This window comes from Podarcis filfolensis (assembly GCF_964270895.1).
Source record: "Podarcis filfolensis genome assembly, chromosome: 8".
NCBI lineage: Eukaryota > Metazoa > Chordata > Lepidosauria > Squamata > Lacertidae > Podarcis > Podarcis filfolensis.
In genome coordinates, this window is record NC_139611.1 from 80,520,701 (window position 1) to 80,545,599 (window position 24,899).

A 24,899-nucleotide genomic window follows, 5' to 3' on the forward strand; every position below is an offset into this window, starting at 1 on the left:
CTGTGATGCTTTAGGGCCTCTGATTATGCAGGGTCTCTAAAACAACAACAATAATCAGCTAAGTTTTCAAATATTGCAGGCTATCCAAGTGTCCCTATTTTCCAGGGACAATCCCAGATTTAGAGAAGATGTCCCGATTTCTGATTTGATCCCAGAATGCCCCGCTTTCCCTTAGGACGTCCCTATTTTCATCGGAGAAATCTTGGAGGGTATGAAGTTATGTGATCCCCTAGGCAAGGAGATAAGTAAATATACAACTTTTAGAAGACATCTGAAGGCAGCCCTGTATAGGGAAGGTTTTTTAATATTTTGTTATGTTTTTATATATGTCGGAAGCCACCCAGAGCGGCTGGGGCAACCCAGTCAGATGGGCAGAGTATAAATGTTGTTGTTGTTGAATAGGATGTCCCTGTTTTCATCGGAGAAAGCTTGGAGGGTATGGTACTGCACAATTATGTTTCAGCCGGCTTGTGAGCTTGCAAATGCGAAAGTTCATTATTTCTGTTTTCTGACAGAATAGCACACATTTTGGGGAAATAGTTAGTGCTGTGGGGTCCCTCCAATTTGACAAAGCTAAAGACCACCCCACCCCCACATATGGATTAACCTGGCATTTCTGAACTGCAGCTCCCATCAGCACCAGCCAGCACGCCCAATGGTCAGGGATGGCGGCGGCTGTCATTCAGCAACATCTAGAGATCGCCCCAGTGGCTCCCCCAGATTTAGGTGCAAGGGCATGCTTTTCGCCTCCCTTCCTTCCCAGGTTGTAAGCATGCTGGTGGAAGGCTGCACCTGTTAGGTTTCTGCCTGGCTAAAGCCCAGGTTTCTGGCCGGAAGGAGTTTTACAAACTAGCAACCCTGCTGGTGCTCTGGGATAAGGTAGATAGATAGATGATAGATAGATAGATAGATAGATAGATAGATAGATAGATAGATATAGATAGATAGATAGATGATAGATAGATAGATAGATAGATAGATAGATAGATAGATAGATAGATAGATAGATATCTTTATTGTCAACACTATTGCCAGCTTCTTTCGTGGCAAAAACCCTATTAAATAATAACCTGGTTGTGGCTCTATAGGTAGAGCATGTGACTCTTAATCACAGGATTGTGGATTTGAGCCCCACATTGGGCGAAAGATTCTTGCATTGCACGGGGTTGGGCTAGATGACCCTCTTGGCCCCTTCCAACTGTACAATTCTCGTATTCTACTGAACAATATGACCAGGGCAGTTTGTTCCGAGCAGCACAAGTTCAAGAAAAAGCTGCATCTGTTGGATTTCTGCCTGCCGCATGGCAGCTGCTAAGGGAAACAGAGTTTCTGCCATGGTAAAACACGGGCAATTATTTTTGCTAGTAATAATTATTACATTTATTACCTTCCCTTCACCAGCAGCTCCCAGGTGGGATACAGCAGTTTAAAATTAAAAATGCTTAAAGCAGATTGCAGTCACGGGAATAGGGTGGGCCTTGAAAGCACGCATCTCCGGTGTGAAAGTCCTGGATTAAAAGTTGCAATAAGGGCTGTGGTTAGTTTAAAATCAAGTACACCTCGAAAGCTGGGGTAGATCAATATCATTTAGTCCCTGGGGCTCTCTTAGGCTGTGAAACATTGCAACCGGGGCGAGCAGAGGTGGCACATTTCTGTACCTACATAGAAGACATTTTTTAACACCAGGTCAGGAGAATCTGGACTGCGCCTGTAAATCCTGAGAAGCCAGAACAGAAGGAAATCTTGGACCTACGAGCCTTATATGCAAGAAGGAGTGGAGGAGCCGTGTTTTTTTTATTTTATTTTATTCACTGAAAAATAAGAAAAGTACAAAATTGTGAGTGCACAGGGTAAAGTAAGACACAAAAAAGAAGAAACAAGAAATAGTACCCATGTAGAAAACAAAGCAGGACAACAACAAATATTGTGTACATTACCAAAAAAAAAAAAAAGAGGGGAAATTCTTATTGTAGTTAACCAGACCTTATGGTATTTATAAAAACGAAATCCAAATATCGTTAAATTTGTTCATGGCATGCCTACGTTTGCACGCAACTTGTTCATGCATAGTGAGTTTTTGTACATATCTTCAACCCAATCATTAAAGGGGAGCTGCATTTTTTAAAAATCCTCCCTCCAAGAGGGGTGCTGGCGAATTTTAATGTAGATGCTTTGGCAGAAATGGCAACTAGGGTGGTGAATTGGGGGTGGTGGCGGGCTGCGAACATTTAAATTTTCACACACACAACCAAAGAATCTGGGAACTGCGGTTTCTTAAGGGTGCTGGAAACTGTAGTTTTTTGAGGGAGGTGAGCTACAGTTCCCATGATTCCTTTCGGAAGTGTGCTTTCAGAAGTGTACAGCCTCCGCCTGGTTTAACAACTTGACTGCAAAATTCGTCAGGGAATTATTTCATGCTAAGGTGTGCAGATCACGGGACTGATAGCAGCACAGGAGCCGGTGAAAGAAAACAGAGTTGGCCATTTTTTCCCCACCCATCCACCTGCGGCCTCAGTGAGCTCTTTCCTCATTTATCAGCCGGTTGCTTAGTAACCAGGGCCTCTCCCCTCCTGTTTTATAAGGCCACAATTGGACTTTATGAATAAAAGTTTCTTGCTGCCTTTTGAACCCATGAGCTGCAGCCTTTTGATCTACAGCAATCTGCAGATAATGTCCCTTTGTCTCATTCCCTCATGGCAGCCTGGTGTTAAAGGAACAGGAGCAGGCCAGGCCTGGCTTTTTTTCTGGCTGTTTGGCAACCCTGTTTGGAGCCCGCTGACGCCACTCACCCAGCCCTTCCCACCGCAACATATACCTAATGCACAAGCCCCAAGAGGCATCGAGGAGGAAAGCGCTTCACCTGTCATATTTCTGCCTGTTCTGCTGTTGTTAAACGACAACCCATATATTTTCCACATTTCCCCCCTGTCCCACGCAAAAAAACAAGCCCTAATGCCTGACTGCAAGGTTGCTTCTTCTGTCCCGGTCGTGGCTTTGACAGAGGCACAGTTCGAAATCCAACCGGTGAAGCTTTGCTGTCATGAAACCTGAAGGGAAATCCATTCAAAGCCCGTGCTGTTGAATTCTATTATTAGCAAGATGCGGCTGATTACTGCACGGCGTGGTTTTTATGAAAGGCGTATTTCTGAACAGCTTTCAAGACTATGAATCAATTGGGGGCAATTGGAATAATAGGACTACAGAGCGAGAAGGGACCCCGAGGGTCATCTAGTCCAACCCCCTGCAATGCAGGAATATCGACTGAGAAATTACAGTGGTACCTCTGGTTACAGACGCTTCAGGTTACAGACTCCGCTAACCTAGAAATAGTACCTTGGATTAAGAACTTTGCTTAAGGTGAGAACAGAAATCGTGTGGCGGCAGCAGGAGGCCCCATTAGCGAAAGTGGTACCTCAGGTTAAGAACAGTTTCAGGTTTAGAACGGACCTCCAGAACGAATTAAGTTCTTAACCAGAGGTACCGCTGTATTGTGAGAAGCAGGAAATGGCTTTATATTTCACACCCACTGTGCCGATTCTTCGTTGTGTTGTGTGTGCTTGTAAAAATTGCCTCCCCGGGCACCGCTGGTAAATGATTATCATTTGTGCCTACAGCTAAGGCCAGTTGTGTGTGATTGATTGACTGGCTGGTTGGCCTTATCCACTTCGCCTTCTCTTGCTGCAGGAGGAATCTCACCAAGCTGTCCCTGATCTTTAGCCACATGTTGGCCGAACTGCAGGCTTTGTTCCCCGATGGGCAAGACCGCGGCAGCACCTACCAGCTCAGCAAGCCCGAGGCCCAGACCTTCTGGAGGGAGACGTGGGGTTCAAGGTAGGACCCTCCCTGCAGGTCGCTCGGGCTTGGTACAACAGCACACCCAAACATCCTACTCTTTCTACTTCAACACACCCGTGCCAGATTTAAAAAGGTAAAGGGACCCCCAACCATTATGTCCAGTTGTGGCCAACTCTGGGGTTGCGGGGCTCATCTCGCTTTACTGGCCGAGGGAGCCGGTGTACAGCTTCCAGGTCACGTGGCCAGCATGATGAAGCCACTTCTGGCGAACCAGAGCAGCGCACAGAAACCCCGTTTACTTTCCCGCTGGAGTGGTACCTATTTATCTACTTGCACTTTGACATGCTTTCAAACTGCTAGGTTGGCAGGAGCAGGGAACCAAACAACAGGAGCTCACCTCGTCACGGGGATTCGAACTGCCAACCTTCTGATCAGCAAGTCCTAGGCTCTGTGGTTTAACCCACAGCGCCACCCGTATAAGCTAAACAAGCTATAGCTTAGGGCCCCACTCTCTTGGGGGGGGCCCAAAAAAATTAAAGGGGAAAAAACCTGGATGTACATTTCCAAAATAGAAGATAAAAAAATAAAATAAAACCTACATACAGCAACATTTTTGTGTTGCGTAGGCTCCTAGGATGTAAGTCATGGGTCCCGCCTGCTTGCCTCATCCCTAAAATATCACTGGTTTGCTCATTTCTATATATAGGGTGCCTACGTTCTGCTATTTATAATTATTAGTAGTTTGCATCATATATTACACCTATTATTATTACATGTTATAGCAAGTTTCTGGAGACTAGATTGTAAGTCTTTGTAAATTGTGTTTCTAAAGGAACTTTTGTTATTGCCAAATGCCAATGAGTTTACATTATTACGTTTGTTATGAATAAAAGTCATTTTAAGTTAGAGCTTAATAACTATTTCACTATTAATAGACTATTATTTCACTATTAATATACTGGGACGCGGGTGGCGCTGTGGGTTAAACCACAGAGCCTGGGACTTGCCGATCAGAAGGTTGGCGGTTCGAATCCCCATGACGGGGTGAGCTCCCATTGCTCAGTCCCAGCTCCTGCCAACCTAGCAGTTCGAAAGCATGTCAAAGTGCTAGTCGATAAATAGGTGCCGCTCCGGCGGGAAGGTAAATGGCATTTCCGTGCACTGCTCTGGTTTTGCCAGAAGCGGCTTAGTCATGCTGGTCACATGACCTGGAAAAACTGTCTGCGGACAAACGTCGGCTCCCTCAGCCAGTAAAGTGAGATGAGCGCCACAACCCCAGAGTCGTTCGCGACTGGACCTAATGGTCAGGGGTCCTTTACCTTTACCTATGAATATACTTCTTAATTGTATTTTAGTTCAACAATGACTCTGATAAAATACATATTTTGTGATGTGCAAATGGCTTTAGATACCTATTAGGTCCATAAATGACCATATAGCACATATTCAACACAAAAAACAGCGGCAGTTTGTTATTGACAAAGGACAGCTGGACATATAAAGGGCCCTGTTACCTTCAGTAGCTGAGGGCCTCACCAAACCTAAATCCGGCCCTGAACGCGACACAGACTCCTGTTGCCCTGTTTATTGTGCATTCACAATGGTATTTGGGGGGGGGGGTCATATGTGACTCAGGATGCTAGCAGGGGGTACAGGGTTCATACACAATCCTGCTTTCGATCCCATTCGTGCCTGCAAAAGTTTTGGGGCGGATGTTCTGCTTTTGCTTCAATTGGCGCAAGTCCCGAAACTGCCTGCTGAAATCTTGTGTTGTAGAGGTTAATAGCACAGGATTTGCCAAACTCAGGTCTTCACCTGTTTTTGGACTACAACTCCCATGATCCCTAGCTAGCAGGATCAGTGGCCAGGGTTGATGGGAATTGTTGTCCAAAAAAACAGCTGGAGACCTAAGTTTGGGAAACCCTGGAGAGAGTCAGACTAGGACAGGCTTCCTCAACCCCTGACCGCCTGAAGTTTTGAGACTACAATTCCCATCATCCCTGACCACTGGTCCTGCTAGCTAGGGATCATGGGAGTTGTAGTCCAAAAACATCTGGAGGGCCGAGGTTGAGGAAGCTTGGACTACGACCTGAGAGGCCAGGGTTTGACTCTCCACTCGGTTGTAGAATCATAGAATTGCAGCGTTGGAAGGGACCCTGAGGATCATCTAGTCCAACCCCTGGATCTCACTGGGTGACCTTGAGGCAGCCACTGCCTCTTAGCCTAGCCTACTTCACAGGGTCGTTGTGGGGATTAAATAATAATAATAATAATAATAATAATAATAATAATAATAATAATGATAATAATTTTTATTTATACCCCGCCCTCCCCAGCCAAGGCCGGGCTCAGAGCGGCTTACAAGCAAAAATAAAAACAAGTTGAATGATTACAACTTAAAAACAAAATTAAAATACAACATTAAAATATTGAAACATTAAAATATTAAAATGTAGCCTCATCACAGGAGGAGAAGGAAAGGAAAAAAGAAAGAGAGGGAGGGAATCAAATTGGCTCCAAGCCAAAGGCCAGGCGGAACAACTCTGTCTTACAGGCCCTGCGGAAAGAAATCAGATCCTGCAGGGCCCTGGTCTCATGAGGCAGAGCGTTCCACCAGGCCAGAGCCAGAGTTGAAAAGGCCCTGGCTCTGGTTGAGGCTAATCTAACTTCCTTAGGGCCTGGGACCACTAGGGTGTTGCTATTTATGGACCTTGAGGCTCTCCGTGGGGCATACCGGGAGAGGCGGTCCCGCAGGTACGAGGGTCCTAGGCCGTGAAGGGCTTTAAAGGTCAAAAGCAGCACCTTAAATCTGACCCTGTACTCCACTAGGAGCCAGTGCAGTTTGAAAAGCACTGGGTGAATATGCTCCCATGGCAGGGACCCCGTGAGGAGCCTCGCTGCAGCATTCTGCACTCGCTGGAGTTTCCGGGTCAGCTTCAAGGGCAGCCCCGCGTAGAGCGAATTACAGTAGTCAAGCCTGGAGATGACCGTCGCATGGATCACTGTGGCCAGTGAGAAGAGGGAGAACCATATGCGCCACCTGTATGTTGGAGAAAAAAGTGGAATAGAAATGCAAGAAATAAATAGAGGAAAAGTTATACTACCAATGTTCCAGTATGTGTATGTTATATATCTCCAGGTTTTCTTGCGCTACAGTGCAAGAGTGCCTGTCCAAGCAGCACTAATACAAGAAAGCATCACAGAACAACTGACAAGGCCGAATGTGTGCGCAGTCCAGTATAAAACTATCCAATAATGTACTATGATTAGGTCAATGCCATATTGCAGAATATATCTGCAAACAAACCAAACAACCGAGCCGTCTGGAGCAGTGCTGGATTTATGTATAGGCTAAGTAGGCTGAAGCCTAGGGCCTCTAAATCTAGGGGGCCTCCCCAGCCTGACCACCCCCCAGCGGGCAGTCTCCCCTCTCCCAAAATTGCAAACCCAAGACTTCATGCGAGGGCAGGGCAACCCAGGCCCAGCAACTTTGAGACTCGGAGCCAGCCAGTGGGTCCCGGTTTGAAACTCTAGTGCCCAACCTGAATTTTTTTTGTTGGGCCCTATGGGGCAGAATCTTAAAGATATAAATCCGTGTGCTGAGTCATTTTCACAAGGTCGGCAAAGCCCTTCAGAAATCAGACCTGTTATTGAGTTCTTGTGCAAGTTCGTAAACAAATTTTGATGACGTTTTCTGACGTCCTTTAGGGGAGAAATTGTGAATTGCAGAATTTAAAATACCCATCCTTGGCATCATTCAATTTTGTTTATAATGCTTTTTCATTTTCTTCTAGTTGTGAGGGTGGGGGAGAGGCCTCACAAGTGGAGTAGCCTAGAGCCTCTCTTCATCTAAATCCGCCCCTGTTTAGAGGGTCCCTAATTCATCCTCCTTAGTTGCTGAAACCATATTTTCATTCCCCTTATCTATCCCCCAGGCCATATTCACATTTAAAGCACCACGATACCACTTTAAACAGTCGGTGGCTTCCCCCAAAGAATCCTGGGAGCTGTAGTTCCTTAAGGGCTCTGAGAGTTTTGAGCCTTTCTCAACCTGTGGGTCCCCAGGTGTTGTTTGGCTACAACTCCCATCATCCCTAGCTGGCAAGGCCAGAGCTCAGGGATGATGGGAGTTGTAGTCCAACAACATCTGGGGACCCACAGGTTGAGAACCGCTGTTTTAGGAGAACCCCTGTTCCCCTCACAGACCTACAGTTCCCAGAGTTTCCTTGTGAGGAGAGATTGAATGCTAAACCACTCTGGGGATTGTAACTCCCTCCACAGTCCGTGGCTCCCAGAATTCTTTGCGGGAAGCCATGTCTAGCGAAAGTGACCTCGTAGTACTTCGAATGATTGGCGTTTCATTCATTCTCTTGCTATCTCTGGTTGCCCTCGTCTGGGCATGTTCCAATTGGCCAGTGACCCTCCTTACTCTGAATTTGGCCTCACCCTTTCGTTTCTCTTTTTTTTTTTTAAGAAATATTTATTAAGATTTTACAAAAAACATATACAAAAACACATAATAAAAAAACAAGAAAAAAAATAAGAGTAAACACACACAAACAAAGATACAAAAAATTAAAAACAATTCTTTTTCATAATTTAAAACTCATTTGCTTGTTTCTTTGACTTCCTCACACCTCCCCTTCTTGTATTCCCATTTAAATAATCAAATCAGCAAATCCTTACCCTCTTTCATTTATCTTATCTCTATAACTTAACATTTTATAACTCAGTATTTTCATCCATTATCAATTCATTTTTGCATATTCTTATTAACTTTGTTACTAATACCACTTATTTCCAATCCAACACCATTTTAGTTATTTTTTTTTTTACCTATTTGCCCTTCTTCCATATTCTTAAAGCATTACAGCTGGAAACCACTTAATTTCTATCCAACATCATTCTAACATTCATTAATTTTCACCCTTTCGTTTCTCTGCAGGAGCCTCGTATCCTGGTCTGAATTTCGGGAAGGACTCAATCGGGTCCACCCTGTGGATCCCGGCCCAATGGCCTTAGCCCTGAGATCCACCATCGACCTCACCTGCAATGGGCACATCTCCGTATTCGAGTTTGACATTTTCACCCGCCTCTTTCAGGTACACCTGGGGAGTTGGTGGGACCTTGGAGTTGGTTTTAACCCTGAAAACGAAATGTCTTGCCCTCTTCACCTTCAAAAGGAGCAAAATCGGAATACTTGGGGAGGGAAAACGGAAATCTGTTTATTTTATATTGATTTACTGTTTCAAAATACAAAATCAAACACAAAACGGAATCATCATTTTGCGAAATATCTTTCTTTATAACATTTTATTAATTTTCCAAAAATAAAAACAATAATAATATTCACTATTAAAAATTTCAGCCATAAATCTTAATTGACTACCCTCCACTCCCCCTCCTGGTTCCATTATTTTACTCTTAGTCATGCACGTCCTTAAAATCTTATATTCTTAATAATCTAATTTTTAACCTTATTCATCTTATTACAAGTGACTTTTAAAAGTTCAAATAATGTATAAACCTATACACAAAGCTCACAAGGTTATGCTTTAAACATTTCCTTTGTTTAAAAAAAAGAAAGGAAAAGCCAATGTCCTTTTGGGTTTCATATTGTCTAATATGTCCTGCATAGTTCACTAGATTATTTTACCGATCTTCTTTATCTTCTTTGGCTGTGGCTTCTTCCTTCTATGGGCCGGTCTTGGCCTGGCATCCACTCTCAGGTGCAGGTCATTTTGCAAAATATCGAAGCAGGGACAAAGAATTGGGTGTGGAGGGCGTGGACAGCAGTAATACATTCCAGGCTTTTGATATAATAGAAAGCCTATGAAATAAAAACAAACACTCTTAACATCGATATCTGTTATCCCTCCCTGGACAGTGGGGAGGAAGTTTAACACTGAAAATGAAACATTTTGCTCTCCTTTGACTCCTCACATTCAAAATAAGCAACGTCGGAATACTTGGGCACTGAAATGTATTTGTTTTATTTTAAAGCATTTATAAACTGCTTAGCATTTAAAAAAACAAAACTCCAAATGGTGTACAATAGTGAAACAAAAAAAATCTTTAAAACAAAAATACAACATAAAACCAAGAAGACAATAATATAATGGTATATTTTTTTAAAAAAAACGCAGAATGGGAATTTAGAGGGTGCAAACACAGAAAATGAGGGCTGATCATATGAATCAGAGGAACGGCAGGGCTAATTTTAGGAAAAATGCTCTTGGTGGTCCTATTTTATCTCCATTTCCAGTTGTCATGCAACCCCCCCACCCCAAGTTTGCTATTAGAGGGAATATGGCACACGCATTCTGTTGTGTTGCCTGTGGCCTTTATATGTTCAGTGAGGGGAGGTGTTTTTGCTTTAAAAAACCCCAGAACGCACTTCCTCCCTGCACCTTTGCGAAATTAAACCAAGCCAAGAGATGGAAACTTTGGCTCCACGCCCACCTCTGCTGACCCCCCTCTGCTATCACCACCCACGTATGGCAGCCTTGAGTGAGCGATGGACGTACATCAGCCACATCCTGGCCTGTGGTCAGCTGCTCTCCTTGCAAGAGGCGTGAAAAACGCAAACGGTGCACACAAGACAAAGATCTTCCATGGAGGGGTGTGGAGGAAGGGGGGGGGGACGGATGTCGTGAAGGAGGCAGCCGGTTGTTTGTCAGGTGGAGCCGGCAGCCCTCTGACCCATTTGCAAAGCTCTCGCCGAAAGCTTCCTGCAAGTCACTTTGCCCTGTCTTCCAAATACTGCGTCCTACATTCTGAGATGGCAAGAAAAAAGCACTCCAAGAACTCAGGCCAATGTAAGTTTCAATAGTGGGAGTGGTCCCTACTCACAAATCAATAGTCAATGGTAACAGAAAATACCGTATTTTTCGCTCTATAAGACGCACCAGACCATAAGACACACCTAGTTTTTGGAGGAGGAAAACAAGAAAAAAAATATTCTGAATCTCAGAAGCCAGAATAGCAAGAGGGATCGCTGCACAGTGAAAGCAGAAATCCCTCTCGCTCTTCTGGCTTCTGTGATAGCTGCGCAGCCTGCATTTGCTCCATAAGACGCACACACATTTCCCCTTACTTTTTAGGAGGGAAAAAGTGAGTCTTATAGAGCAAAAAATACGGTAATCCATTCAAAAGTATGTATTCTGACAAGGATTACAAACTCAAATAGAGGTTGCAAACTCTAACAGAGATTACAAACTCAACTCATAAAGATATGTATAACACAATCCTTCGTTACAGAATTAGGGATAATTAGAGTTTTGTTACTATTGACTATTGATTTGTGACCACTCCCACTATTGACATTTACATTGGCCTGAGTTCTTGGTGTGCTTTTTTCTTGGTATATTTAATAACAAGAACTCCAACTTATCCTACATTCTGAGATGGCAAGGCTCAAGCCCCATGTTAAAGGTGCCGAGACCTGTGAGGAGACCCCCATATTCCCCTCACAGAGCTATAATTCCCAGAGTATTTTAACAGTCAAACCCACTTCCAAAGGAACTCTGGGAATTGTACTTCTGGGAGGAGAATAGGTTTTTTTCCCCTAACAACTTTCAGCACACTTAATAAGCCACAGCTCCCAGAATTCTTTGGGGGAAGCCATGACAGTTAAAGTGTTATCATGGCGCTTTAAATGGATGGTGTGAATGTGGCACAAGTTGTTGTTAACTGAGGTCTAGCTCCGAGGGCCTTCTGGCGGTTCCCTCCCTGTGAGTAGTGAAGTTAACAGGAAACCAGGCAGGGGGCCTTCTTGGTAGTGGCACCCGCCCTGTGGAACACACTTCCTTCAGATGTCAAGGAGATAAATAACTACCGGTACATAACTTTTATAAGACATCTTAAGGCAGCCCTGTATCGGGAAGTTTTTAATGTTTGGTGTATGTCTTACTGTGTTTTTATATTTTGTTGGAAGCTGTCCAGAGCGGCTGGGCTAACCCAGCCAGATGGGCGGCTTACAAATAATAAAGTCATTATTAGGGCTGTGTGGTCAGGCTATTGCAGCTTTCGGTTCCTCATGTCATTTCGTAGAGCCCTTGTCAGTGGGCAGAGGTGTAGCAGGTGCCAGACTATAACCCTCGATGGCAGTTTAGGCTGGGTGATATATCAATATATTGCCCAATACTGATTTGAAGTGATATCGGTTTCATAATTTTTGACCTGGCAATGTACTGCAAATCATTATGTGTGTCAGGACTGAGTGAAATATTGTCCTAGGGATAATAATAATAATAATAATAATAATAATAATAATAAATTTTATTTATACCCCGCTCTCCCCGGCCAGGGCAGCTAACACCAGTAAAATTACAGTAAAAACACAATAGGGGGGAAAAAACCAATTTAAAATACAGGTTAAAATGCAATTTAAAACGCAGCCTCATTTTAAAAGTAGCCCATAGATCAAAACCATAAGGGGAGGGAAACATAAGGGTCAGACTGAGTGCAAACCAAAGGCCAGGTGGAACAGCTCTGTCTTGCAGGCCCTGCGGAAAGATGTCAAGTCCCACAGGGCCCTAGTCTCTTGTGACAGAGCGTTCCGCCAAGTCAGGGCCAGTACTGAAAAGGCCCTGGCCCTAGTTGAGACCAATCTAATCACCTTGCGACTTGGGACCTCCAAGGTGTTGTCATTTGTGGACCTTAAGGTCCTCCGCGGGGCATACCAGGAGAGGCAGTCCCGTAAGATGTGAGTTGTAGTCCCAAAACAGCTGGAGAAACCCTGGACTAGATAGACCTTTGGTCTGATATAGGAGGACTTTTCTTATATCAGAGGTAGGGAATGTGGCCTTCCGGACCTCTTTCTCTGGCCCCAGGGCTCTTTCCGGGCTGCACCTCCTCCATAGTCACACTCCCTGCTTTGCATCCTCTTTGAGTGCTTTTGCCTGTGTTATGTACTGAGTTGAATAGGATGCAAAATGCAGCAGTCTGATTGGTACTAGAACAATAGGATTCAGAATGCAACAGTCTGATTAGTCCCCAAACAAGAGGATTCAGAATGCAGCAGCCTGATTGGTCCTAGAACAATAGGCTCCAGAATGCAGCAGTCTGATTCGTCCACAGGAGCCACCCAATCCCGCTCCAGGTGGAAGTGAATCCACGATCTGATTGGCCTACAGGAGAATCCTGGAATTAGCCAATCACGTGGGGCCCATTGTGTAAATATGGTATATAAAGCAGACATTCTGGGGAAATCCACTCCCGACTCCAAGTATATTTCAGCCTGCCTGGAAATGCCCCCTTAATAATACCCGGATGGAGGACTATGTGTGTGTAGATGTAAGCCTACTCCAGAAGGGGAAATTTGCATCTGTTGCTCTGCCTACTTTGCCCATGGCCCCACCCACCACCGGCATGCGGCCCCTGGAAGGTTTATCCAGTAGGGGATTTGGCCCTCAGGCTGAAACAGGTTCTCTGCCCCCTTCTCTTACATTTATAACGGCTCCCGGCCGCTTGCTGATGCCTCTCTCTGCTCCCTCCCCTGCAGCCTTGGCCGACATTGCTCAAGAACTGGACGTACCTCGCTGTCACGCACCCGGGGTACATGGCTTTCCTCACCTACGACGAAGTGAAGGCACGCCTGCAGGCTTACACCAACAAGCCCGGCAGGTAAGATGGCTGCCTTGAGTGGTTCTACATAATCAGGCCTCCTTGCATCACTTAAGAACTGGTTTTCTCAGGGACCCTCCAGTTTTTATTCTGGTTCGCTTGCACAAAGTGTACGCAGCGGTTAGACCAGCTCCGTTCTTTCTCAAGCCTTTGTTCCGATTTGTTTATGGGGCAGTTAGACAATAAGGAGCGTCTTTCCCACATTCATTCCTTTTTTATGTATAATTTTAATTAGGTTTTTTTAACATATCATTTTCAACAGTAATTAAACATACTTTTACATATTATTCGAATTTTTACTTCCATCAATCCTGTCTGAATATTTTCCAATCTAATCTCTCAGTGTGCATTTCTTATCTTCCCTATTACATTTCCAACTCATAACCAATATCTCTATCTTTTTCTACTCTGTAACACTTCGTATATTTCTCCTTACAAAACTTCTCGTAGTCCTACTAGCGTAATTTGTTGATTACAGTTGCTCTTCAAATAATTCATATACTTCTTCCAATCTTCTGTAAATCTCTGGTCCTGCAGGTTTCGAAAACTTCCTGTCATTTTGTCCAATTCTGCATAGTCCATTAATATCGTCTGCCATTCTTCTTTCGTCGGAATTTCTTCTTGTTTCCATTTCTGGGCTAACAATACTCTTGCTGCAGTTGTTGCATATAAAAACAATTTAACATCTTGCCTATTAATGTCCTGGCCTATAATACCAAGTAAAAATGCTTCTGGTTTTTTTTTAAATGTATATTTCAACATATTTCAGCATTCATTCCTGATACGCTGGTGGGCCAAGGTGTAGTGGTCTGGGGTCACGGGAGGGCCAAAGTCCCCTTTCTATTTCTGCAGTGGGGTCCCTGCCTCTAGCTTCCTGGAGGCGCCCAGCCAGAATGAATGGGGAGATTTCCAGCCACTAAGAAGTCCTCTCACCCTTTGTGCTCATTGGAACCAATCTGAGTGAAAGGAGATGAGTCCATAGCTGTCAACCGTCCCTTATTTGGCGGGAAACTCCCTTATCCCAGCACTGTGCCCCGCTGCTGTCCCTTATTGATGATGTCCCTTAAATTTCCCGGGTTTCAAAGGAAGCAGCTCCTCTCCCTCCCTCCCTGCCAGCCAGGGAGGAGGGAGGCTCCAACTGTGTTGCTTGGCTGCGTTGCTCACCCAATAAGGAGTCTAAGAACGACTGGGGGGGTGGAGCTTGCATGCCTTATGCCAGTCAAATTGGCCGCGTTTCCTGGGGACTCGCCTTTGCTCAGCGCTTCCCAGCGGAGAGGTGACGGTTGTTTTCCTTGCTGCATCCCCTTTGCTGGGTTGCTGCGCTATAGGAACCACCGCTTGAGGCTTCGTTTGGCTGCTGGCTGGGCTTTTTGCCTTTGGCTCGGAGGGGCTCAGAAGTTGAACATACCTGTGCTCTGAAAATCCCTTAATTTGGCTGCTGATCCCTTATTTTTGAGGCTGCTGGTCCCTTACTTTCAACTCTGTAAGTTGACAGCTATGGATGAGTCGGCCATTGAGGACGGGCTCCTAGGGTCACCCTGGAGAGGAGATGCAAGCTAACCGTTCAGGAACACTGGAAAACACAAGAGGTTTGGGGTTCGAGATAATCCTGAGCAAGTTCTGTCACATACAATGGAACTTCGAGGAAAACGCAACTTAAGGTTTGAAGAACTCCACATCATGTGCATTCCTGGGCTCTTTGTGGGATATTTACACAATTTGTGAGATATTTACACCATTTCCTGCTGATCGTTCATTCATCCTGCATTTTTCTCATTGCTTTCCTAACCTCCAAAGTCCAGTGTTGTTTTGGGGGTTTGGGGACTGGTGGTGGTGGATTAATTGCATTGGGGCGACAGATTGCCCAAATGTGCTCTAATTGCCCAAATCTAATGTGCTCTACCCCTTCATGGATTACTGCCTTGCCGTGGCGAAGGGGCTTGAATAACTCAGAGAAGCTATGAACTATGCCGAGCAGGGCACCCAAGATGGACAATTTTCCCAGTAGTGATGTATGGAAGTGAGAGCTGGACCATAAAGAAGGCTGATTGCCAAAGAATTGATGCTTTTGAATTATGGTGCTGGAGGAGACTCTCAAGAGTCCCATGGACTGCAAGAAGATCAAACCTCTCCCTTCTGAAGGAAATCAGCCCTGAGTGCTCACTGGAAGGACAGATCCTGAAGCTGAGGCTCCAATACTTTGGCCGCCTCATGAGAAGAGAAGACTCCCTGGAAAAGACCCTGATGTTGGGAAAGATGGAGGGCACAAGGAGAAGGGGGCGGCAGACGACGAGATGGCTGGACAGTGTTCTCGAAGCTACCAGCATGAGTTTGACCAAACTCTGGGAGGCAGTGGAAGACAGGAGTGCCTGGCGTGCTCTGGTCCAGGGGGTTACGATGAGTCGGACACAACTAAACGACTAAACAACAACAAAAACAACAACGTACTCTAATTGCCCAAATCTAAAATCCTGCCTTGCTCTGGAATCCCTTGACAGCCGAGGCACCTTCAGCGAGTAAAGGGAGGAGGAGGAGGTGTGGCTGTCCAACCCCAAGCAAGGACCTTGCTGCTCAGTGGTTAGAGCACCTTCTTTGCATGTCAAAAGTCCCAGGTTCAATTCGTGGCAGCTCCAGGTAGACTACTACTTGGAACACAGGAAAATTTCCTTAAATCAAATTGGAACATTGGTCCATCTAGCATTGTATACACTGACTGGCAGTGGATGTTTTGCATATAATCAAAATAAAAACAACCCCCCCCCAAAAAAAACCCACATTTTAAAAGGGCATAGGATGTCAATCAGATCAGCCAAAGGCCTGGTTAAAAAGGAACGTTTTTGCCTGGCACCTAAAGGTATAAAATGAAGGTGCCAGGCGAACTTCCCTGGGGAGAGCACTCCACAGACAGGGAGCCACTGCAGAAAAGGCCCCGTTCTCATGTTGCCACCCTCCGGACCTCTCGAGGAGGTGGCACATGAAGAAGGGCCTCGGAAGATGATCCCAGGGTCCGGGTAGTTTCATATGGAAAGAGGTGGTCCTTGAGATATTGCTGTCCTGAGCCGTTTAAGGCTTCATAGGTCAAAACCAGCACTTTGAATTGGGCCCGGAAACTAATTGGCAGCCAGTGCAGTCAGACCAGGATCGGTGTCATATGCTGAAACCATCTTGCTCCGGCGAGCAACCTGGCCGCTGAATTCTGCACTAGCTGAAGTTTCCAAACCATCTTCAGAGGCAGCCCTACGTATAACGCATTGCAGTAATCTAACCTTGATATTACCCAGGTTACCAGCTACCTGGAGAAGCTGCCAAGGATTGAACTCAGGGGCCCTCTGCCTGCAAGGCAGTTGCCCTAACCACTGAGCCATGCTCCTTTTCCCCCAGAGAAGTCCTGCAGAGCTTCTGCCGCACAGTTTGGGCAGCACTGAGCTAGGTGGACAAAGGCTCTGACTTGGTATCAGGGAGTTCCTGAGGACCCTTAGCAGATGCCAGCCAACGCCGCCGCCGCCACCAGCTTCTGCTTAAATGCTCCCAGCTAAAAATACTTCTGTATCACCTCCCTTTGTGAAACTCCCCAACCTACCAACCTTCCAGGTCTCTTCCACCCCAGTCTGAGAACCGCCATTCCGTTTGTGCCGCCAGTTCTTAACTGCTGTATTGCCCTGCTATTGACCTCTCGCTGGATCTCTCTCCATCTCAGCTATATTTTCCGCCTGAGCTGCACCCGGCTGGGCCAGTGGGCCATCGGCTACGTGACGGAAGACGGGAGCATCTTGCAAACCATCCCACAGAACAAACCCCTCTTCCAGGCGCTGATTGACGGACGCAAGGAGGGCTTGTAGGTGATGGGGATTGGCGGTGGGGATGTGGTGGGGCCGGAATTGCGGGTGTTCTATTATTGTTACTAATATAACAATACTAATAATAATGATGATGATAATAATAATAATAATAATAATAATAATAATAATAATAATAATTTGTTTATTTATACCCCGCCCATCTGGCTGGGTTTCCCCAGCCACTCTGAGCGGCTTTCAACAGAATATTAAAATATAATAATCTATTAAACATTAAAAGCTTCCCTAAACAGGGCTGCCTTCAGATGTCTTCTAAAAGTCTGGTAGTTGTTTTTCTCTTTGACATCTGGTGGGAGGGTGTTCCACAGGGCGGGCGCCACCACCGAGAAGGCCCTCTGCCTGGTTCCCTGTAACTTGGCTTCTCGTAGCAAGGGAACCGCCAGAAGGCCCTTGGCGCTGGACCTCAGTGTCCAGGCAGAATTATGGAGGTGGAGACGCTCCTTCAGGTATACTGGGCCTTTGAGGCCATTTAGGGCTTTAAAGGTCAGCACCAACACTTTGAATTGTGCTTGGAAATGTACTGGGAGCCAGTGTAGGTCTTTCAAGACCGGTGTTATATGGTCTCGGCGGCCGCTCCCAATCACCAGTCTAGCTGCTGCATTCTGGATTAGTTGTAGTTCCCGGGTCACCTTCAGAGGTAGCCCCACATAGAGCGCATTGCATTAGTCCAATTTATATTATTTCTTTATATTTCTATACCACCTTTCGTCCAAGAAGCTCAAAGTGTATTCATTTTTATGCAAACTCCCCCCCCCATATATGCAAATTTGCAAACATGCTTCGGTGAGTAAGCTGCAGAGCAAAATTCAGATAACTGCACACATTTTTGTGTTTCGGTTCACATGGTGTTTTTTTGGAAAGGGAATTTGTTAAATTCGGCTTCAGGCAAGACCTGGATTGAATTTCTATCCCATCCCCCTTCTGCAGCTATCTGTATGCTGACGGGAAGAATGCAAATCCGGATCTGGCCGAGTTGACGGAGGTGTCATCCCAAAACCGAATCCAGGTCTCGCAAGTAAGTCTTCTTGTGCTTTCCCCCCAACCTGAGCAGGTTGCTAAGACTTTAAAATTAAGTGCTCCGAGTATAGGGACAACAGGATAAAAAACTCATGCATGCCCACCTTCATCAAATGCCTGGTTTCCAGCCCCCATATCTGCAGCTTCTAGGTGGGTGCTACCTGGGGACTCAGCTGCATTAGTAAAGAAACAGCAATTTGAATGTGCTATCAACATTCAACACCAGATGGCGCCAGAGAGCAGGAAATTTTAAAAATGTGATTTTCCATAGAGATTTTTTAAATCTTTTGTTAAATTGTCTAATTTCTCACTTATTTATAGCAGGGGGCGGGTTTCCTGTGTTTAGATCCACCCAGGATAGGGGGACTTTTGGGTACTGACACCTTGTTTGTGGCCTACCACTGCCTGGAGAAATCCACCTGGCACCACTTGATTCCTCTTTGTTTTTGCCATTTAAAATGGCAGGTTAAAACCGTTGCGTTTCGCCAGACCTTTGGTGGAAAACAGAGCTTTCCCCTCTCCCAAATGTATCCTCCGAGCAACCCTGTGAGGTATGTTAGGCTGAGAGGCAGCAACCTGAGCTTCAGGGTTCAGTGAGGATTGGAACATGGGTCTCCGAGTGCAGCGCTCCAACCATTAAGCCACGCTGCCTCTCGTTCTCTCAAGTCACCATCCCATGCCCCTTTCTTCTTTTCCCACAGGAGCAGTTTGAACTCTACTGCCAGGTGGGCTCCACCTTCCAGCTCTGCAAGATCTGCGCTGAGAACGATAAGGATGTCCGCATCCAGCCTTGTGGCCATCTCCTCTGCCGGGGCTGCCTCAACACATGGCAGGTGAGGGCCCGACCCCTGACCTTTCCCAGGCCCCTGCCCCTTCGCCCTGCCTGGCTGGGCCTCGCTGCCTTATGCAAGCAGCTGCTTCTCTCGTGAACTAACACCTTACTGTCTCCTCACCGTTTCCTTGACCCTCAGCCACTCTTAATGCCATTCCACGGTAAGCATTATGCCACTTTTAAGAGTCATAGCTTCCCTCTGTAGAATCTTGGAAGCTGTAGTTTGTAAAAGGTGTTGAGGGTTGTTTGGAGACCCTTATTCCCCTTCCTGAAACTACAGTTCCTCAGAGTGGTTTAACAGTCGGTCCCTCTCCCCAGGGGACTCTGGGAATTTTAGTTCTGTAGGCGAATATGACAGTGTTCTTGAAGCTACTAACATGAGTTTGACCAAACTGCGGGAGGCAGTGGAAGACAGAAGTGCCTGGCGTGCTCTGGTCCAGGGGGTCACAGAGAGTCGGACACAACTAAATGACTAAAAAACAACAACAACAGGCGAATAGGGGCCTCCTATTAGCACCCTTAAGGTAAAGGGACCCCTGACCATTAGGTCCAGTCGCGGCCGACTCTGGGGTTGCGGTGCTCATCTCGCTTTACTGGCCGAGCGAGCCGGCGTACAGCTTCTGGGTCATGTGGCCAGCATGACTAAGCCGCTTCTGGCGAACCAGAGCAGTGCACGGAAACGCCGTTTACCTTCCCGCCGGAGTGGTACCTATTTATCCACTTGCACTTTGACATGCTTTTGAACTGCTAGGTTGGCAGGAGCAGGGACCCAGCAACAGGAGCTCACCCCGTCGTGGGGATTCGAACCGCCAACCTTCTGATCGGCAAGTCCTAGGCTCTGTGGTTTAACCCACAGCGCCACCCGCGTCCCTTCTCAGCACCCTTAACAAACCTTAAAAATATATCACTACGGGAATTGTGTTGAGAGTAGTTAGGAGGCCTCCATTCCCCTCCCAGAACTACAGTTCCCAGAGTTCCCTGGGAGGAGGGACCGGCTGTTAAACCGGTCAGCGGGCAAGGTCGTTCTGTGACAAGCAAACTAAAGTTCCCAGGATTCTTTGGAGGAAGCCATGCCTTTTGAAGTGGCAAAAGACTGGACGGTGTGGCTGAGCCCCTTGTTGTTTTCCTTGATGTGCTCCACAAAATGAACTGTCCCATCCCCAGCTGGTTCCTCCCTCCATTCCTCTGCTTCCAACCAGCCCATAATACTGATTCCATCTTGCTTAAGTGTTCATCCAGTCAGTACAGTGGTACCTTGGTTCTCAAACTTAATCCATTCCGGAAGTCCGTTCCAAAACCAAAGCGTTCCAAAACCAAGGTGCACTTTCCCATAGAAAGTAATGCAAAATGGATTAATCCGTTCCAGACTTTTAAAAATGACCCCTAAAACAGCAATTTAACATGAATTTTACTCTCTAACGAGACCATTGATCCCTAAAATGAAAGCAATAAAAAATGTACTGCAGTCACACAATCCGTCAATCAGTAGCTGAACTGTGTTCTACACAGTCACAAAAAAAGAGCCACAAGAACAAAAATGCAAAATAAATTACAGAAACACAGACCTCAGTGTAACACTCAAATCGGAAGTGTAACACTCAAAACTGAGCACGTTCGGCCTCCGAAAAAGGTTTGCGAACCGGAACACTTACTTCTGGGTTTGCAGTGTTTGGATTCCAAGTTGTTTGAGAACCAAGGTACCACTGTACAAGGATGGGGAACTTGCTGATCTCCAGTTGTGGCCAAACTCCGACTCCCATCAGCCCCAGCCAGCATGGTCACTGGTCAGGGATGATGGGATCTGTAGTCCACCATCGTCTGCAGAGCTTCAGGTTCTCTATCCCTGGTTTGCTATTTCTAAATGCGTCTTCTTCGTTTTATATCTCTATCTACGTATCTCCATTTTGAAATACGGCCCTGAGATTGTAATCTAACCCCCGGACCGCTCGTCAAGCTTCCATAAATCATTAAGAAAATCGTTTGAGACTGGAGACGGCAACACAGGGAGTTGACAAGTTCATCCGCCAGGCATCTGGATTTATCAGTTCCATCAGGCTTAATGGCCCATTTGCATGAGCCAGTTCATTAGGATCTCTCTCGCTCTCTTAATTCTCCTCAGCACATTTCGGAGATAAGCTGCTCCTTATCGTTCGGCAGCATAAACCAATTCTCCGGCCCATCATATTTTAACAAACTTGGAGACCGTGTGTCTCTTACAGTCAGGGAGTCAGATTTAAACGAGGGACGGCGTAGTTCAAATTCCCACACAGCCACAAACCTTAGGTGCCTGATTTGGGCATGTCGCTGCCTCCTAGCCTCACAAGAGGTGATAAAAGAGAGCGCAAACCACAAACACCATAAAGGAGAGAAAACACTAAAAAAAAACTCAACCCAGTGAAGACTGAGTGTCCTCAGTATTTTGTTGTTGTTTAGTCGTTTAGTCGTGTCCGACTCTTCATGACCCCATGAACCAGAGCACGCCAGGCACTCTTGTCTTCCACTGCCTCCCACAGTTTGGTCAAACTCATGCTGGTAGCTTCGAGAACACTGTCCCACCATCTCGTCCTCTGTCGTCCCCTTCTCCTTGTGCCCTCTATCTTTCCCAACATCAGGGTCTTTTCCAGGGAGTCTTCTCTTCTCATGAGGTGGCCAAAGTCTTGGAGCCTCAGCTTCAGGATCTGTCCTTCCAGTGAGCACTCAGGGCTGATTTCCTTCAGAATGGAGAGGTTTGATCTTCTCGCAGTCCATGGGACTCTCAAGAGTCTCCCCCAGCACCATAATTCAAAAGCATCAATTCTTTGGCGATCAGCCTTCTTTATGGTCCAGCTCTCACTTCCATACATCACTACTGGGAAAACCATAGCTTTATCTATAAGGGCCTTTGTTAGCAAGGTATTTACTCAGTATTTACTGTTTATTTATTGCATATATTTCCCCACCTCTTTTTCCAAGGAGCTCAAGGGGAACCCAGCCAGATGGGCGGGGTATAACTAATAAAATTATTATTATTGAGGGCCCGCTCCTCATCTGATTCCCACAACAACCTTGCGAGGTAGGCTGGGCTGAGATAGGCAGTGGTCACCCAGTGAGCTTCATGCCCAAGTGGGGATTTGAACCCTGGTCCCTCCCAGGTCCTAGTCCGAAACTCTAACCACTACACCATGCTGGCTCTCTGTAGCCTCAGCAGCCAGGGAATGCTAACATGACAGTGGAGGAATTACAACCCAAGGGAATGGAATGGAGAGATTAGAATCCGGGACAGCAGGACTCCATGCAGCAACACTTTGTTGAAGTTCCCAGTTCTTAACGCTGTTCACATGTGTTGCAAAAGCACATCAGCTGCTGCGCTCTCTCCTGCCACCGTTACCACCCCCCTCCTTGGGCAAAGGTAGGGCAAATCTGCCCGAATCGGTTCCTCTCTGTTTCTCAATTTTACAGCCTTACATCCTGTTCCCCACATTTCCATACCAATTCATGACTGCTTTATTTAAAACAAAAAACTCATGAAAATCCACCAGCGTTTTATATGAAGTTCTCCAAATTTGCTTGTATGCAATTCTACGTAATATGCACATTTTCACAATGCAGCTTTTCTTAATATAATGTGGAATTTTTGGGACATTAGCTATGATTCTTGCTAGATGGCCCAGTACGTTTCCGAGCACAATTCAAAGTGTTGGTGCTGACCTTTAAAGCCCTAAACGGCCTCGGCCCAGTATACCTGAAGGAGCGTCTCCACCTCCATTATTCATCCTGGACTCTGAGGTCCAGCTCCGAGGGCTATCTGGCAGTTTCCTCACTGCGAGAAGTGAGGTTGCAGGAGACCAGGCAGAGGGCCTTCTTGGTGGTGGCGCCTGCCCTGTGGAACACCCCCCCCATCAGATGTCAACAACTATCTGACTTTTAGAAGACAACTGAAGGCAGCCCTGTTTAAGGAAGTTTTAATGTCTGATGTTTTATCGCCTTTTTATTATTATTATCATTAATTCTGTTGGGAGCCACCCAGAGTGGCTGGGGAAACTCAGCCACATGGGCAGGGTATAAATAAAAATTATTATTATTATTATTATTAAGCTCCCTTCCAACTCCGCAACCCTATAATTCCATCATTCTTTTCACTAATACATGCAATTTAAAAAATGCACATTATCCCAGCATTTTTGGTACATGTTACTTGGCTGCAAAATTCAGAAAAGGGCCTGTTTCATGGGAGGTCTGTGTGCAAATTATGTAGATTCGCCTTTGACAGCAACCTGGGCAGGATTCCACCTCCAAGCTCCCCTTTTGGGAACACAGCCGCCCTTGACCCCAGCCTGGCAAACTCTAACTCAGCCTTCTCTGCCCCCTAGCTCTCCGAAGCTCATACCTGCCCCTTCTGTCGCCGGGAGATCTGGGGCCACGAAGACATCCTCATTGACACCTTCAGCTACAAAGAAGACAGCAGTGCCAGCCTGGAGGACGAGGGGGACGAGGGGGATTTGGAAGACGTGGAGGTGGTGCTTCAGGAACTGGCCATGATGCGCCAGGAGAGAGAGGTTGGTAGAGCAAGGTGCAAAACCGGCCGGGGTGGGGTGGGGAGTGCAGTTTATAGGACAAGATCTGGATTAATTTTGCCCTTCCCCTTCTGCACCAACCCTCAGCTCCAGGCAGCAAATGCTGCCCCATCTCTGTGCGCCACCCCCAAGTTGCAAACCTCGGCTAAACCACCGGTGCCACCTCGGCTAAACATGCAGAGGCAGAAGAAGACCCCCCTACCCAGTCCCGACTACCAGGTGAGTGGTACCCAGTTCTTAAGTTTTGCTCTTTCTCTCTCTCTCTCTCTCTCTCTCTCAACACCAGGCAAAAGAGCATTCTCCTTTACGCAGTGCATACAGTTAAACTGCGGAACTCCAATTTGGATGGTTTGAAAAGACGATTGGGGCACATTCATGGAGGGGAGAGGGCCATTGGGGGCTGCTAACTATGAGGGCTATGCACTTGCCTCCATTGCTGGAGGCAAGCCGAAGGAGGAAACAAACCCCACGTTTTCTGGCCTTACGCTTTTCCTTAAATTCTTCTGAAACCACTGGAAACCACAGGAGAAGACTCTGGTGCTTGGATTCTGCTAGCTCAGTGTTTCCCAATCTCGGGCCTCCAGCTGCTTTTTTGGACTACAATTCCCATCACCCCTGATGACTGGTCTCGCTAGCTAGGGATGATGGGAGTTGTAGTCTGAAAACAGCTGGCGACCCAAGTCTGGGAAACACTGAACTAGAGGGTTCCCCGAAGCTTATCTGGTTGGCCACTGTGAGAATGGGATGCTGGACTGGGTGCACCAATTGGTCTCATCCAACAGGCTATTCTTGCATTTTGTGTGGAGTGGGAGGTGCAGAGGATGTCCTGGACCAGGGGTCCCCAGACTAAGGTCCGCGGGCCAGATAAGGCCCGAGGGACTCATTTATCTGGCCCGTGGCCCGCTGCTGCCACCCGCTCTTTCCGGCGCTGTGCTGCGCAGCTGCCCACTTCCGAGTCTGAGGAGCACCGGAAATAGCTTGTGCGCATGTGCAAGCGTTATTTCCGGTGCACATCCGGGTCGGAGGAGGTGCGTGCACATGTGCACAAGCTATTTCTGGTGCTTCTCCGACCCATAAGTGCGCCGGAAATAGTGTGTGCACACGCGTATGGGCACGCGCTCCCCCGCCCTCCAGTCTGCCGCGCGATCGGCACTGGAGACACTGGCCCGAGGCCCAAGTTTGCTGACCCCTGTCCTGGACAGTCTGCAGAGCTTTGCT

At 46.6% G+C, this 24,899-nt stretch overlaps 1 protein-coding gene and 1 long non-coding RNA gene across 2 annotated transcripts in view; one reads left to right on the forward strand and one right to left on the reverse strand.

Moving 5' to 3' along the window:
* Window positions 1–24,899, forward strand: part of CBLC (Cbl proto-oncogene C) — a 29,780-nt gene that overhangs the window by 1,067 nt on the left and 3,814 nt on the right. The window contains exons 3-10 of the mRNA XM_083627444.1: window positions 3,685–3,831; window positions 8,741–8,897; window positions 13,301–13,422; window positions 17,120–17,257; window positions 18,207–18,294; window positions 18,998–19,129; window positions 23,478–23,663; window positions 23,769–23,900. Of these exons, the coding sequence (XP_083483570.1) occupies window positions 3,685–3,831; window positions 8,741–8,897; window positions 13,301–13,422; window positions 17,120–17,257; window positions 18,207–18,294; window positions 18,998–19,129; window positions 23,478–23,663; window positions 23,769–23,900 (1,102 nt within the window). The remainder of the gene's footprint in view (window positions 1–3,684; window positions 3,832–8,740; window positions 8,898–13,300; window positions 13,423–17,119; window positions 17,258–18,206; window positions 18,295–18,997; window positions 19,130–23,477; window positions 23,664–23,768; window positions 23,901–24,899) is intronic.
* On the reverse strand, window positions 9,932–12,469 carry LOC310769233. Its single transcript, XR_014551555.1, has 2 exons — window positions 12,139–12,469; window positions 9,932–10,690 (listed from the first exon to the last, which is right to left on the reverse strand). It is a non-coding gene; the product is annotated as an uncharacterized lncRNA (long non-coding RNA).